We start from the raw sequence: 16956 nt of genomic DNA, 5'->3' as shown, positions 1-16956 counted from the left end.
TCACTTATTTAACAGTTAAAAGCTTCATTAGTTAATTTGTTGTTTAAAAGTAAAGTCTAATGCAATGCTGTGCATTTCATTCATGCATGTCCCACTGTTCTCTATTACTGGCACTTAATTATCTGTGGTAACAGAAGGATGTATCAGCAAAGATAATCTAAAAATTATTTTTATTTTGTTAAGGAACACAATAGCTCTCCATTCCACAACATAAGAGCACTAACTTTATTTTTATTTTTTTAGAGACAGGGTCTCACTCTGTGGCGCAGGCTGGAGTGCAGTGGAGCTATATCATACCTCACTGCAGTCTCTCCAACTCGTGAGCTCAAATGATCGTCCTGCCTCAGCAGCCCAAGTAGCTAGTAGTAGCAGTGCGCACCACTACACCCGTACCACCATGCCCGTAGAGATGAGGTCTTTGTGGCCTGGCTGCTCTTGAACTCCCAGCCTTAAGCGATCCTCCCACCTTGGCCTCCCAAAGTGATGGGATTACAGGAGTGAGTCACTACACCTAGACACTAATTTTCTAGTACAGTACAGAAAGTCTTTTATGTTGGGCTCTAACTTACCATTCAATGTATGTTTCAGCTACAAGAACAAATCATGAATTCCTAAAACAAACCATAATATCATGACTTTGCAGTTTCTTTATCAAAGTCCTAGTGATCCTTCACATCTTAGTTCAGACAATAAATAAATAAATCCTGTAAAATTTCCAAGATTAAGCACCCCTCCCCTATGCTCCCACAGAACTGCTGTACAGTCATACTAAGATAATAGTTGTTTATACATTAGTCTGATGACTAAACAGTGAGTTGTGGAGGGCAGATGCTATGTCAAGCTCATTCTTGTAATGTGAAGCTCTCCATAATTTGTAATTTGATTACAACAAATTACAAATTATCCAAAAAAGTTTTAAGATATTTGACACATTTTACATTATAAAATTATTTTCCTACAATAAAATGTCAAAATGTAGACGATTCTTGAACATAGAGCAGATAAAAGAATTGTGTGAAGTGGGTATGGAGCGGACTAAAAATTGGCTACATGAGAGTCATGGATGACTTTTGTGTCCATGTTCGTTACCTGACACCTTCATGTAGAACATAACCTGGGCATCCTCGTGCTTTATCTGGGAAAATAGGCCTCTTCCAAGGTGGCAGAAAAAAGAAATCATTTGTACTTGAATAAGTAGGAATTCTTATCCAAGACACCTGACCCAGCACTAAACTGGAAAAAAACCAAGACTAGTATTATGTCCCCCAGTGACTGCTTCACACACCACCTCAGCAAATTTAATCCTCTCTAGAAATTAACTGCCATGTTTCTGAGACAATCTCGTGAACTTAAATAACTATGGCAAAAATCAAGACTCAAACCCAGGTCTTCTGAGTCTGGTGCTACTGCCTTATGCGCCAGTCCTGTCTCCCAAAATGCTGTAGAGCTGTTAAATAAAAATATTACACTGACCTCATTTCTCAAACAAACTTTTTGCTACCTCAAGTAAAAGATCTTGTTATACTACATGTGTGCCTTCTTAATAACTGTACACTATTGGATTTTTAAATCGAAAATTCATCTTTAATCCTACATCTTGGTTCTAGACAGAAACGTGGAGATTTAAAATAACATGTAATCTGAAAAATAGCTAATCAATCCTACAAAATGGGGGAAAAAACCTCGCCAAATTCAGTTTTCACACATTTAACTAATAGTAACAACATTAGTCGTGACGAATTTATTACCCAGATAGAGACTTTCCCAATATATTTACTTTGGTACTTGAGAAAAAGTATTAAGTGCAGCATTTTGGGGTGAGGGGGTGGACACATTCATCTTCAATACGCAGTTTCACCAAAATGAGGGAGTTTCCTACTCCTGGCGCCTTCCATATTTTTACTTCTTAGGCTAACAGGTCCATTTTTAATACAATCACCTACTTCGAGTTGCAGAACCCACAATTCACGACAACACAAAAATAACTCTCAGGGCGTCACGATATTCAAAAACTGACGTTACCAATAAGACAATCTTGGCCGAATCTAAGGTGCTACCGAAGTCACTTCGACTCGAGGCCGGGCTGGCCGAGCCGGAGCCCTGCCCGCCTTTACCCCGCGCTCACCGGCGAGCTCACGCGCGACACCCACGGCCCACAGAGCTCCTAAGACCCCCGACCCGCAGCCCAAGAGGAGGCCGCCCCGCGCCAAAGGAGGGCTCAGGCCTCTTCCCGTCACCTGCCACACGTCCCTGAGGAAGACACACAATCTGTCCCCTTCACCTGCCACAAACTCCACCACCCGACAAAAGGCCCCTGACAAGGGAGGCCTGCGCTGTGGCCCCCTTGGCACCGGTGGCCCCGGACCAAGCTCCTCCACCTCATCCTGAGAGGAAGCGGCCTCCGCGTCCCCAGGCCTCTACGTTTCCGCCCCTCCCCCACTCGCGGCCTGGTCCCGAACTAGCTCCCGAGACGGAGAAGAACTAGCTCCGGGAGCTCATTACCCCGGCTCCTGAGCCGGCACTGACCAGTGCGCGTCCCACTCGCAGCAACACGCACCGCCGCCTTCCTCTTTGGAGATCTAGGCCCGTGACTGAGGAAAAGCAGTCCGCAGCGAAGCACAATGGCGCCCGCCCCTCTCCCAGATCCGGCGCAGAACCAGCCGCCACCGTTAAGTGCCCCTCCCTGCTCCTCCTCCCCCCCACTTCGCAGACTTCCTGGCTTCTCGCGAGAGTGGCGGCGCGGCGGGGACCGAGAGCTGCGGGCGGGCTGGAGGTACCCCACCGCGGGGTGGTGCTCTGACTGCGGGAACCGTTGAAGAGCTGCCCCCGGAGAGTCAGCGAGGCGCCACTGGTAAGCGGCAGCGGCTGGCTGGCCGGCGTGCCGGCAGCTGGGCTGGCGAGTGTGCGGGTGCCGGGCGCTGGAGGCCCGGGCCGGGGTGGCCGTCCCCGCCCGGCTATAGTCTCTGAGCCAGCCCCTTCCCTCCCGGGCGCCGGGTCCCCGCCCACAGGCTTACCTGCAGGGCCCCGTGCTCGAAATAACGCCCAGCTCGTTGGCTTTTTTTTTTTTCTTCTTTTTCTGGCTCTTGGTAAGTGGCGCAGTGAATGTTGAATTGAATCAAGCACTGCCTTTTCCGACCTACCCCTCCCCGCTTGCTTCCCTGCCCGCCCTGTGTGATCTGACTGCAAGCCCTTTCCCTTAAGAGTTGGAGCCTGTTTGTCCAACCTTGTGATAATTTCCTCGTGGTAAGAATCTTGGTAAATGATGGTGATCATGTCTTTTAAAATCGTGATGGTAACCTTTAATAGCGTAGCCATCGATTTTGCAGTAAACAAATTCACCTATTTAGAAAGAGGGAGGAAAATTGTGAGGTGAATGGTCTGGTGAATATTAGATGAAACTTTCAAAGAACTGTAAATCTGGCAAACTAAGATGTAAATGAGTACTAATAAATAAAGGGGAATAGGTTAGGGAAAAGCTACATCTAACTATGTGGAAATATTTAGATGATATGTTGATTTGGAATAATGAATCAAAAGTTCTTTAATGGAAAAGATCAGTTATTGAAACTTGGAAGAATACTGAAAGGCACTTGATTTTTTTTAATGACCTATTTTGTTAAGGTATTAAAAGCAATCCTTTGGATCCAAATAATTCCAATAAGTGAAACACAGTGTTTCTATGTATTTGTCATTACATCGGAAGGGAATGGAGTATCACTCACTATCATCCTTATTTTATTGTCTTGGGGACTAACAGACTGTACATGTTTCACTATGATAAATTCTAAAATACTATAAATTTTAAAGATTTAAAGTTTAGTATTTTAAGTTGGCATGTAAGTGCCAATCTAACTTTTAGGATATGAAATGAAAATAAACATCTGGTATGGGATAAAGTGAACAGAGATTACTTTTGAGAAAATTAATTTGCCCTTTAAAGAAAAATAATTCTTTTCCAGCCTGTTCGAGTGCCCCTGCAGCATTGTGGTTATAGATACACGGATGTATACACCCTGAAGAACCAGACTATATGGGTTCAAATTCCACCCCTGCCTCTTACTACCTTTGTTATCTCAAGCAATTCCTTAACCTTGCTAAACCTAGGTTTCCTGTAAAACAGGGTTAATAACAGTACCCATGCCCTGTAGCGTTGTTTAGATGAGATAACGCGTCAGTTCCTGAAACACAGTAAGCATTCCATAATTGTTAGCTATTACATTCCATGTCTAAACCACCAATAATATTGTCTCTTTCTGTGACTTAATATTACATAGGTCCCTCAGACATCTTCTGAAGATTATGCTAAGAGAAATGACTGCACCCTTTTCCTGAGCTATGGCAGTCAGACCTGGCAGTGGTAACTACTCTACAGAACTCCTAAACCTGGCAAAGATGGTGCAGATTTTGGCAGATTATGGCTTTGTCCCCACCCAGCACTGATGATATTATGAAGTGAGTATGACATCAATTTCCTGTGCTAAACAGAGTTTCTAGTTTTTTATTGGTGCTAGTAAATAAAGACCACTGATTAATAGGTTTTTATTATTTAAGAATGGTTCGTTGTGTTTCTTTTTAATGTACTCTCTCTGATTTTAGTATTCAGGTAATTATCGTGAGTGATAAATAATTATTGAGATTTTGCTATGCCGCAGACATTTTGCAGCCGGGCGCGGTGGCTCACGCCTGTAATCCCAGCACTTTGGGAGGCCAAGGTGGGTGGATCACGAGGTCAGGAGATCGAGGCCATCCTGGCTAACACAGTGAAACCCTGTCTCTACTAAAAATACAAAAAATTAGCCGGGCGTGGTGGCAGGCGCCTGTAGTCTCTGCTACTTGGGAGGCTGAGGCAGAAGAATCACTTGAACCCAGGAGGCAGAAGTTGCAGTGAGCCAAGATCATGCCACTGCACTCCAGCCTGGGCAACAGAGTGAAACTCCATCTCAAAAAAAAAAAAGACATTTTGCTAGGAATTATGGATGTGAATAGGTAAAACATGGTCATGGAAAATGACCATAGTTTCTTAACTAAAAATCATTACAAAGTGATTTGACAGGCAAGTGTTTGAAGTCAGAACTGTTCCAGACAATCTAGACACCGTGCTTGCCTTTTATCCACAGAGTTCCCCCACTTGACCTTCCCTTGCTAAACTTTTTATCCTTTATGAGTGACTCTGACATACCTTTCTGTATCTAAATATCTTTGTTCACCACTTGCCCTCACCACTCACCTTAGTTTTCATTTTTGAACTTGGCTTCTTCTCTAAGTTAGCATCTTATTGACTATTACTAATTTTTCCCCTTTTATTTTATAAACTTGTCTGTTATTTACCCATGGTCATTCAGCCCTTTACTCTTACGTTTTGAGTATTTCTTCCACCTGATAGCTTAGAATGCTCTTTCAGATATTGAATTTCAAAGTTCTTGTTTTCCCCTCTTTTATTCATCCCACAACCTAATCTTCTAAAAAGCTTCTCTTTGGCAAGGGCAGTTGTAGAGATATCCTTTACTTTGCATAAATGGTGGGACGTTGAAAAGATGTGGTTACATTTGCTTTTTGCAAATCATATAATTTTTTATTGATACATAATATTTGTATATATTTATGGGGCACATGGAATATTTCGTTACATGCATAGAATGTGTAATGATCAAGTCAAGGTATTTAGGATAACCATCATCTAGAACATTTATGACTTCTGTGTTGGTAGTATTTCAAGTCTTCCCTTCTAGCTATTTTGAAATAATGCAATATGATGTTAACTATAGTCATTCTACTCTATTATCAAACATTAGAACTTACTCCCTTTTATCCAACTTTATATTTGTACCCATTAACCATCCTCTTTTTGTCCCCACCCCCACCACACGCATACCCTTCCCAGCCTCTGGTAACTATCATTCTACTGTCTACCTGATTGAGAACAACTTTTTCAGGTGATCTGCCTGCCTCGGCCTCCTGTGCTGGGATTACAGGCGTCAGCTACCGTGCCTGGCCAAGGATCCCTGCTTCTTTTTTTTTTTTTCTTTTTTTATCCAGCCCAAAATGTCATGAGGACTCCTACTTCTAAGGGATATATTACTTAAAGGTCCATTGTTTTAAGTCTTTGATGTAAGGAATTCCTTTCATAACAAAAATAATAAACTCTCGATTTAGTGCCTTTATAAATTTTTATTTTCCCTGCATCAAGTTTTATTTAAAGTTGCCACATTTAGTAAATGAACATCCAAAAAAATTCTGCTGGTTGACTTCTGCTGGATTAGCATCAAAAACTTTCAATTCCCCAAGCCAATATTTAAAAGGATATAGAGGCCAGATATGGTTGCTCAAGCCTATAATCCCAGGACTTTGAGAGGCTGAGTGAGGAGGATGCTTGAGACCAGTGTGGGCAACAAAGCAAGGCCCCATCTCTACAAAAAAATTTTAAAAATTAGCCCTGTGCATTGGTGCATGCCTATAATCCCAGCTACTTGGGAGGCTGAGGCAGGAGGATTGCATGAGCCCAGGAGGTTGAGGCTTGCAGTGAGCGGTGATCATGCCACTGCATTCAGGCCTGGGTGACAGACCCTGTCTCAAAATAAATAAATAAATAAATAAATAAAAGGATATTAAAACACGTAAAGAGAGTACCATCTTGAAACCCTCTCTGAGAAACCTCTCTTACATCTAAGCTTACAGGCCAGATCTCACTGCTTCTAGAAAGATCATTCCTGCTTTTAGTTGCTGTAGAATATCTGGCCTCACCAGGAATAATCCCCAATTTGTGGGACACTTGGAATTCAAACCTTGCACACTGCCTGAAATATATAGAATGCTTAAGAAAAGCAGATACATTTTATTCATGTTTTTAAGTACATGAGGCCTCATTCCATCTCCCAGGCTGGAGTACACAGTAAGCTTCTAGGCTAAAGCTGTCCTCCTGCCTCAGCCTCCCGAGTGGCTGTGACTACAGGTGTGCCACCACAGTGTGGGGCTAGTTGTTTTTAAATTTTTTGCTGCCCAGGCTGGTCCCAAACTCCAAGCCTCAAGTGATCCTCCCTCCTCGGCCTCCCAAAGTACTGGAATTATAGGCATCAGCTACCACATCCAGTTAATAGCTATATTTTGTTTTATTTATTTATTTATTTTGGAGACAGAGCCTCACTCTTGTCTCCCAGGCTGGAATGCAGTGGTTCAATCTCGGCTCACTGCAACCTCCACCTCCCAGGTTCAAGTGATTCTTCTGCCTCAGCCTCCCGAGTAGCTCGGATTACAGGCGCCTGCCACCACTCCCGGCTAATTTTTTTTTTTTTTTTTTGAGATGGAGCCTTGCTCTGTCGCCCAGGCTGGAATGCAATGGTGTGATCTCCGCTAACTGCAACCTCCACCTCTCGGGTTCAAGCAATTCTCCTTCCTCAGCCTCCTGAGTAGCTGGGATTACAGGCACGTGCCACAATGCCCGGCTAATTTTTATAATTTTTAGTAGAGACAGAGTTTTACCATGTTATTCAGGCCGGTCTTGAACTCCTGACCTTGTGATCCATCCACCTCGGCCTCCCAAAGTGCTGGGATTACAGGCATGAGCTACCACGCCCAGCCCCAATTTTTCTATTTTTAGTAGAGATGGGGTTTCACCATGTTGGCCAGGCTGCTCTCAAACTCCTGACCTAAGGTGATCCTCCCACCTTGGCCTCCCAAAGTGCTAGGATTACAGGCGTGAGCCACCACACCAGGCCAACAGCTATGTTTTATTATTATTATTATTATTTTTAATAGAGATGAGTTCTCAGTATGTTGCTCAGGGTGGCCTTGAACTCTTGGCCTCTCATGACCTTCCTGCCTTGGCCTCCCAAAGTGCTGTGATTATAGGTGTGATCCACCACACCCAGCACTATTTTTTGTTGTTGATAAAACTAGGAGTTGGAAAACTGTGATACATGGGCCAAATGTAGCCCACTACCTGTTATTTTACATAATTTACATTTAATTATATATTTAATTATGTATTTAATTTAAATACATAATTTAGATTGTGTATTGTCTGTTGTTGTGCATTATATATTAGGGTTCTCCAGAGAAACAGAACCAATAGTATACAATACATTATCTGTCTGTGAATATTTATTTTAAGGAATTAGCTCACGTAATTGTGGAAGCTGATAAGTTTAAAATTTGTAGGGCAGGTTCACGGGCTGGAAACTAAGACCAGAGTTGATGGTGCATTCTTAAGGCAGAATTTCTTTTCTAGGAAACTTCAGTTTTTGCTCTTAAGGCTGACAGGATGAGGCCCATCAACATTATCAAGAGTAATCTCTTTAAAGTCAACAGATTGTAGATATTAACCACTTCTACAAAATACCTTCACAGCAGCCCAGATTAGTGCTACTTAAGTAACTGGGTACTCTAGCCTTGCCAAGCTGTCGTATAAAATTAACCATCACAGTTTAACTGCTTTCACCCTACAATGACAACAGTTTAGTAGTTGTGACAGAGATGGTATGCTTAGAAATCCTAAAATATTTAGTACAGAAAGTTTGCTGACCTCTGGAGTAAACCATAAAACCAAATTGAACTAACAATAATTGTTCCTGTAATGGAGTTCAGCCAAGTGTGCACATGGCGCACGTGCGTGCAGACACACAGACACACACACACACACACGGAGGCACACACGAACTTCAGAATTATAATAATCGAGTACCATGCTTGGCCTCCATGACCATTTCAGACTACATTTTTTTGAGATTGGAAGCAGAAGGGGATACAGACATAAATTCCTTGAGCATTCCTTCTGCCAAGTTAGGCAGAATCCTGTTTTATCTTAAATTTTTTTTCGTGTCCACATATGTGTACAATTTTATAAAAAGCTATGTATGTGATTGTATCATACCTACTACTTTAGTGTAGTCCTTCTCTTTTCTGTTTTTCGCCTTTTCCTTGCCTTTTTCTTTTCCTTCTTAATTTGGCTCTTCTGCCTCTGTCTACTACTCCACAAACATCCTTTGCAGCTCATGTTGACCAGCTACTGTGTATCCTCCCACCTTATTTTCTGCATGGTCACACAATCATAAAAGTGTGTGTGTGTGTGTGTGTGTGTGTGTGTGTGTGTGTGTGTGTGTGTGTGTTATGTGTTTACAGAAATACTGGTATTGATGGAGTTTTTTTTAACCATTTAATTTATAAAATGAAATCAAATCTAAGCATGCATCTCCGTCTAACTTTTTTCATTCTATAGTACCTTTTCTCTAAATCCCTATTGATATTTAGTTGTTTAGCCTTTGCTTTTGGTTTGTAATAGATATTATCACTCTGCTACTTTCACAGTGTTTTTTTAACTTCTATTGATTTTACATGTAGTATTTTTTGCCATAGATAGGTTTAGATGGTAAAATGTGTCAATGATTTCTTTAATAAGTTCTAGGTTTCCAGTTTAGCTTAAAAAATCTTACTTATCCTTTGATATTATCAGGCAGTATCCTACATTTTCCAGATTGTGCTTAATTATTCTCAATTGATCTCTTACATCTTAAAAAATTTATCATTTTTATATATGGAATAAGATAATAGGATCTAATTTTTTTGTCTTCTCAATAGATAGCCAGGTGTGCCAGTAGCATTCCCAAATAATCCATTCTTTTCTCTGTAATTAGAAAGACCACCCTTGTCATATATTGAATTTTTAAATTTATGCTGAATATATTTCTGGGTTTTCTATTCTGAAAACTAAACTATTCAGAACTATAAATGTTAAACTATTCAGAAAACGAAATATTGCTTACCTATCTTTTGAATCTTTCTCATTTGTTATTACTGTTATGTTTTTCTGTCACCTACTTGTTCAGTTATAAGAAGTGGTAACTAGACTGGGCGTGGTGGCTCACACCTATAATCCCAGCACTTTGGGAGGCTGAGGTGGGCAGACTACTTGAACCTAGCAGTTTGAGACCAGCCTGGGCAACATAGTGAGACCCCATCTCTACAAAAAAATACAAAAATTAGCCAGATGTTATGGCGCACACCTGTAGTCAAAGCTACTTAGGGGGCTTAGGCAGGAGAATTGTTTGAGCTGAGGAGGCAGAGGTTTCTGTGAGCTGAGATTGCGCCACTGCACTCCAGCCTGGCATCCTGGGCAACAGAGCAAGACCCTGTCTCCAAAAAAAAAAAAAAACAAACAAAAAAGGCCGGACGAGGCTGGGCGTGGTAGCTCAGAATCCCATCACTTTGGGAGGCCGAGGCAGGCAGGTCACGAGGTCAGGAGATCAAGACCATCCTGGCTAACATGGTGAAACCTCGTCTCTATTAAAAATACAAAAAATTAGCCGGGCGTGGTGGTGGGCACCTGTAATCTCAGCTACTTGGGAGGCTGAGGCAGGAGAATGGCGAGAACTCAAAAAACAAAAAAAACCCAGATGCGATGGCTCATGCCTGTAATCCTAACACTTTGGGAAGCCGAGGCGGGTGGATCACCTGAATTCAGGAGTTTGAGACCAGTCTGGCCAACATAGTGAAACCCATCTCTACTAAAAATACAAAAATTAGCTGGGCGTGGTGGTGCACACCTATAATCTCAGCTACTCGGGAGGCTGAGGCAGGAGAATCACTTGAACCCGGGAGGTGGAGGTTGCAGTGAGCCAAGATCGCACCATTGCACTCCAGCCTGGGCAACAAGAGCGAAACTCCGTCTCGAAAAAAAAAAAAAGAAAGAGAGAGAGAGAGGGAGGGAGGGAGGAAGGAAATGGTAACTCTGTGTTCTCCAGAATTACCCAATATACCTAACTGATTTTGCATTATACAGTGCATGTTATACTACCAACATGCCTGGGAATGATGTTAACTTATTTTTTCCACTATTCCTGTTTAACTTTCTTAGCAGTTGGATAAAGCCATTGAATACATATACTCCAGTTATTTAAAAACACCTCATCTGTACTTTTGTGTATCATAATAATACTTCAAAAAGTATATATGTACAACATATGTACTGCTTAACTAGTTTCTCAAATAATCCTATTTTTTATCCCAGAGTCCATTCTAAGTTTCTTACCATGGAGCTTCAGTGCTCTTGACAGCAAGCATGCCATTTATACCAAGGACAGTATAGAAGAAATCCTTCATGTTTTTCTATTACATCATCATAAAATGGTATGAGAATGGTAACACGCTTAAAATATTTATCTTATATTTATGTAAGTCTTAACTTTAGCATGGCACATAAGCATGTTGGTAGCAGTGGTTGATTGTTGTAGTTTGAATATTGTTACCTTTGATGCTGAGACCTCTGTACTTTTCAAAAAAAAATTTTTTTTTTTTTTTTTTTTGAGACAGGGTCTTGTTCTGTTGCCCAGGCAGGAGTACAGTGGCACGATCACTGTTCACTCTAGCCTTGACCTCCTGGGCTCAAGAGATCCTATCACCTGAGCCTTCCAAGTAGCTGGGACTACTGGCTGACTTTTGTATTTTCTATAGTGATAGGGTTTTGCTATGTTGCCAAGGCTGGTCTTGACTTCCTGGGCTCAAGCAATCTGCTCACCTCAGCCTTCCAAAGTGCTGGGATTACAGGCGTAGGCCACCATACCTGGCCCAAAATTGAATTTTAATTCAGTTTTTAGAGGATATTTAACTCAGTGCTTTTTTTGTTTGCATAGGATTAATTTTGCCTACATTTGTGGGAAAGCTTTTTTTTGTTGGGGGGGGTGGAAGTGATTATTTCATTGTTTTAAAGTCCGTTTATTAAGGTATTTTTTAAGCTTATGTTTATCACAAATAGTTATTTAAATGGAAAGCTTTGGCTGGGTGCAGTCGCTCACGACTATAATCCCAGCACGTTGGGAGGCTGAGACGGGCAGATTACCTGAGGTCAGGAGTTCAAGACCAGCCTGGCCAACATGGTGAAATCCTATCTATACTAAAAAAAAATAACAAAAATTAGCTGGGTGTGGTGGCAGGAGCCTATAATCCAAGCTACTTGGAAAGCTGAGGCAGGGAGAATTGCTTGAATCCAGGAGGCAGAGGTTGTAGTAAGTAGAGATTGCACCACTGCACTCCAGCCTGGGCAACAGAGCGAGACTCCATCTCAAAAAAAGAAAGAAAGTGGTTTTTTTTTGTTTTTTTATGGTTTTTTTGTTTGTTTTTTGTTTGTTTGTTTGTTTTGAGATGGAGTCTCGCTCTGTAGCCCAGGCTGGAGTGCAGTGGTGCAATCTCGGCTCACTGCAAGCTCCACCTCCCGGGTTCATGGCATTCTCCTGCCTCAGCCTCCTTCCCGAGTAGCTGGGACTACAGGTGCCTGCCACCATGCCCAGCTAATTTTTTTGTATTTTTAGTAGAGACCGGGTTTCACCGTGTTAGCCAGGATGGTCTCTATCTCCTGACCTCATGATCCGTCCGCCTCGGCCTCCCAAAGTGCTGGGATTACAGGTGTGAGCCAGCGCGCCTGGCCAAAAGAAAGTTTTAAACATGTTTTTGCGTATTGGGGGTCCTAAGATAGGAATGAAAATGTGAAAAACAATTTTAATGAATATTTGATTTCCTTGTAAGCCCTTTAACAGTTTTATAAACATAATGATATGACTGTTTTGCATTAGGCTTCACTTTCTTGTGTTAATAACCAAATGCTTTCCATATCCATCTATTTTGTTATTACTGATAATAATACAAATTAGAGGACTACGAAAATAAAAATTTTTTGTAAAGTTGTATGTCAAAACTTTAATGGGATGTATTAAGAATGAGTCATTAATTAAATGGTAGCATTAAAAATTAATTGGGCAGATGAAAATTTGTCTTTACAAAGTCTAGGCAAAGAGTTTTTAAGTTAAATTTTAATAATTCTTGATAATATCCAGAAATAAAAACTGCTAGTGTTTACTCTTGTCTGTGCTTAGAAGAAAGCTACATAGACGTGATTAACATTAATTCTGATTAAAAGAAAAAATGTATAGAAATAATTAAAAATATGATAACACTTTGCTTTTTAATCGACCAAAATGGGAGAAAAACAACTCTTAGACATTGAATAGAAGCTTTTACATCTTGCTTAGAAGATTTTTGGTTTTTGCTAGCAGAACCAAATGTAGAATTTAAACTTTGTCAGAACAAAATTGGCACAGATATGTAGTGAAAAAAATCTACAAAAATTAAGGTAGGTGTGGATATAAAATATATTTAAGAATGGCCCGGCGCAGTGGCTCATGTCTATAATCCCAGCACTTTGGGAGGCTGAGACGGGCAATCACCTGAGGTCAGGAGTTCGAGACCAGCCTAGCCAACATGGTGAAACCCTTTCTCTACTAAAAATACAAAAATTAGCTGGGTGTGGTGATGTGCGCCTATAGTCCTACCTGCTCAGGAGGCTAAGGCGGGAGAATCACTGGAACCTGGGAGGTGGAGGTTGCAGTGAGCCAAGATCATGCCACTGCACTCCATCCTGGGTGACAGAGCAAGACTCTGTTTCAAAATATATATATATAATATATGTAATATATTATAAAATATACTGTATTATAAAAGTATAATATACAATATAAAATATAAAACATTATAAAAATATATGTTATATATACATATATAATTTAAGAAGAATAAAATAAGTCAAATTTTAAAACTACAAATACAACTATTAAAAAATACATTGTACATTTTTAATTAGTTGTAACAGAACATTTCCCTCTTTTACCTGAATTTTTTTAAAGTTTAAATTTAGCATCCATCAATCCATACAGATGAGTAAGTTACCTGTATTTAAAAAAAAGAAATGATACAGATCCTCAATGCTTAAGAATGAGACTATATACTCCTATTAAAAATCAAGAAATACATTAGAGTAGCCTTCATTATTATGTACAGAAATTAGTGAGAAGAGGAAAAATAAAAAAAGAACAGATTCTGGTTGTGTCTATAACTAAATTAACTTCGTTTTAAAGTTCTCACTTGAAATTGTATGTGTAAACTGTATTTTACAATAAATGTGTCTTTTAGCTTGGTGGTTTGTGACTCAGACACTAGAGACATTGAGGTTTCATTTATAGAATATATTAGAACTTTTTTATTTCCATTGATTAGAAATAAATTTTATTCTGTAGTTTTTATGAGAGACCAAGCATTCTTCTATTTAGTACAGTAAAACGAAGTTTTGTAATATTTTTCTTTAATGAAAAATGTGTTTGCCAATTAAGTTTGCTCTAATGTTAAGCATGATTAAATCACATATTTAATCTGTGTAACAACTAGGAATTTAATATGAATTTTACTTGAACATCTTTCTCTAATAAAAATTAGACATCATTTTATGAAATTGAGAAATTATTTGTCTTGCCCATTAGTGTAAAAAGATTCTGCTAAATGGAACTTAAGTTAGATAGAATTCATCTGCATGTCCCACATCCTTGGATTCAACCAACCACATATCAAAAAATATTCGAGGAAAAAAACAATAAGAAACAACAATACAGGGCAGGACAAGGTAGCTCACGCCTGTAATCCCAACACTTTGGGAGGTTGAGGCAGGCAGATCACGAGGTCAGGAGTTCAAGACCAGCCTGGCCAACATGGTGAAACCCCGTCTCTACAAAAAAATACAAAAATTAGCCAGGCGTGGTGGTGCGTGCCTGTAGTCCCAGCTACTCGAGAGGCTGAAGCAGAAGAATCACTGGAACCTGGGAGGTGGAGGTTGCAGTGAGCCGAGATCACACCACTGCACTCCTGCCTGGGCCATAGGGACAAAACTCTGTCTCAAAAACAAACAAACAAAAGAATACAATTATAAAATATAATACAAATTAAGAAACAGTATAACAACTTTTACATAGCATTTACATTGTTTTGGATATTATAAGTAATCTAGAGATGATTTAAAGTATACAGGAGGATTATGTAGATCATATGCAAATAGTACACCATTTTATATAGGGCACTTGAGCATTCATAGATTTTGATATCCACTAGAGGTTGTGGAATTAATTCCCCCCTATAATAAGGGACAACTGTAATTGTTTTGTAAATTCTAAGTCTGCTATTAAATTCTAAGTCTGCTATTAGTGAAGTTCTATGGTCTGAATGTCCTCCAAAATTCATAAATAATATTACAATACTACCAATGTGATAGTTAAGAGCTAGAGCACTTGTGAGGTGATTAAGTCATAAGGGCAGAGCCTTCATGGATGGGATTAGGGCCCTTGGAAAAGGGCTTGAGGGGAGTGGGTTCACTGTCTTCTTTTCTGTCATGTTAGGAGACAACATTCCTCCTCTCTAGAGGAAGCAGCAACAAAGTGCCATCTTGAAAGCAGAGAGTAGCTCTCACGAGATACCAGTCCAGCTGGCACCTTGATGTTGGACTTCCCAGACTCCAGAACATGGCAGATAAGCAGCATAGATAAAGTTCTAGGAGTTGTGAGTTGATAAAATTCATTGTAATGAAGAGTGAATAAAATATATTGTAGGTTTTGTGGATGTGGCTTTACAACTGGGCCCAGAAAAGGGTAGGATTTAGATGGGTAGAAAGAAGTAAGAAGCAACATTAGGAATGACTGATTAATCAAGTGCTGAAGCAAAATATTACACAGCATTTTTCCACTGATTTATTGTAAGCTCTATGAAGAATAAACTTTGAAAAATCAGTTTGTTTCTAACCCCAGCTCTTTGTTTTTGTCCTCTAAGAGACAGGGTCTTGCTCTGTCACCTAGGCTGGAGTGCAGTGGTGTGATCAGAGTTCACTGCAGCCTCAAACTCCTGGGCTCAAGTGATCCTCCTGACTCAGCTTCCCAAGTACCTAGGACTACAGGCCTGCACCACCACACTCAGCTCATTTTTTCAAAAAAGGTGGGGTCTCACTGTGTTGCCCAGGCTTGTCTCAAACTCCTGGCCTAAAACAATCCTCTCATCTTGGCCTCCCTAAGCGTTGGGATTATAAGCTTGAGCCACTGTGCCTGACCCTGGAGCTTTTTAATAATAGTGTTGATGTGCTTGGAGCAACCTAAATATTGATTTTCTATACAATCCAAAAACTTCCGAGGAAAGTGTATGACAATTTTACAAGGGAGATTGTATATTATCAGCCCCACTGAGGATACTGGGTATGTCTACTACCACCCTATATTCCTTACTCTGTTACCACATGCTACTTCTGGTATCCAGGATTACCAGAAGACAATCCTTGCAAGCTATAGGCACTCAATAAATGTTGAAGTAATGAGCAGACATGTTGCTGTGGTTTTTTGTGTTTTAAATTGCTTAAAGGAGTTAAGTAGTAATTATCTGGTAGCAGTGCATATGTACTAATATGTTTTAGACAGAGTAAATATTGTCTTCTTGCTAAAGAAAATCTTCAGTTCAAGTTACTATTCAATTATGTAAGAAATATTTATAACTATTAGAAATTTTAAAATTATTATTGCTTTGGATAAAATTATAAAATGAATAGTCAGATTTTTAACTCCTAAGAGAAGTATTGAGAAAGAAAGCATTGATTTAGGGGATTATTAAAGTCAGCTCACTATTTTATAAAAATGTGATGAGAAGGGCTAAACATTCTTAATATATGAAGTAGCAGTAGTCCGTATTAAAATATTTTTATGTTGAGGAGAAAAAGTAGGCAGTTTTCAATACTATATAATATATAGTACTTACTAGAAAGTACTAAACATTCTCTTTTTCTTTGTTTTTTTTTTTTGTGTGTGGGAAGGTGGGGGACAGGGCCTTGCTCTGTTGCCTAGGCTGGAGTGCAATGGTGCAGTCACAGCTCACTGCAGCCTCGAACTGCTGGGCTCAAGTCATCTGAGTAGCTGGGACCATAGGTGCACGCTACCATGCCCAGCTAATTTTTTATTTTTTGTAGAGTTGGGGTCTTGCTATATTGCTCCGGCTGGTCTCAAACTCAATAGACTTAAGCAATCCTCCCACCTCAGCATCCCAAAGTGTTGGGATTACAGGCATGAGCCACTATGCCTGGCCTAGTAAAATATTTTTATACTAAGTAGAGAGAGTAGA

At 40.2% G+C, this 16956-nt stretch overlaps 2 protein-coding genes across 55 annotated transcripts in view; one reads left to right on the top strand and one right to left on the bottom strand.

The window, feature by feature from the left end:
• MARCHF7 (membrane associated ring-CH-type finger 7) overlaps positions 1-4388 on the bottom strand; it is a 57991-nt gene extending 53603 nt beyond the window's left edge. For 2 of the 12 annotated variants that reach the window (XM_063647565.1, XM_054477960.2), the window contains exon 1: positions 2503-2679. Coding sequence is in view for 2 of the 12 variants with exons in the window: in XM_054477951.2 (XP_054333926.1) it covers positions 3015-3315 (301 nt within the window). In the remaining 10 variants the exon portion in view is untranslated. Of the gene's footprint in view, positions 1-2502; positions 2721-3014; positions 3340-4063 lie in introns of those variants that run through there. The other 10 variants (XM_063647566.1, XM_054477963.2, XM_054477962.2 and 7 more) reach the window with 8 other exon arrangements.
• The window catches only part of BAZ2B (bromodomain adjacent to zinc finger domain 2B), a 396738-nt gene continuing 382489 nt past the window's right edge, over positions 2708-16956 (top strand). For 38 of the 43 annotated variants that reach the window (XM_054477916.2, XM_063647532.1, XM_063647507.1 and 35 more), the window contains exons 1-2: positions 2708-2851; positions 4275-4452. The gene's annotated coding sequence lies outside the window, so the exon portion shown is untranslated. The other 5 variants (XM_063647499.1, XM_054477918.2, XM_063647497.1 and 2 more) reach the window with 2 other exon arrangements.

The sequence above is a fragment of the Pongo pygmaeus genome, chromosome 11 (genome assembly GCF_028885625.2).
Source record: "Pongo pygmaeus isolate AG05252 chromosome 11, NHGRI_mPonPyg2-v2.0_pri, whole genome shotgun sequence".
In the NCBI taxonomy this organism is placed as follows: Eukaryota; Metazoa; Chordata; class Mammalia; order Primates; family Hominidae; genus Pongo; species Pongo pygmaeus.
Note: the sequence above shows the minus strand (reverse complement) of the source record. Positions and strands in the feature narration are given on the sequence as shown.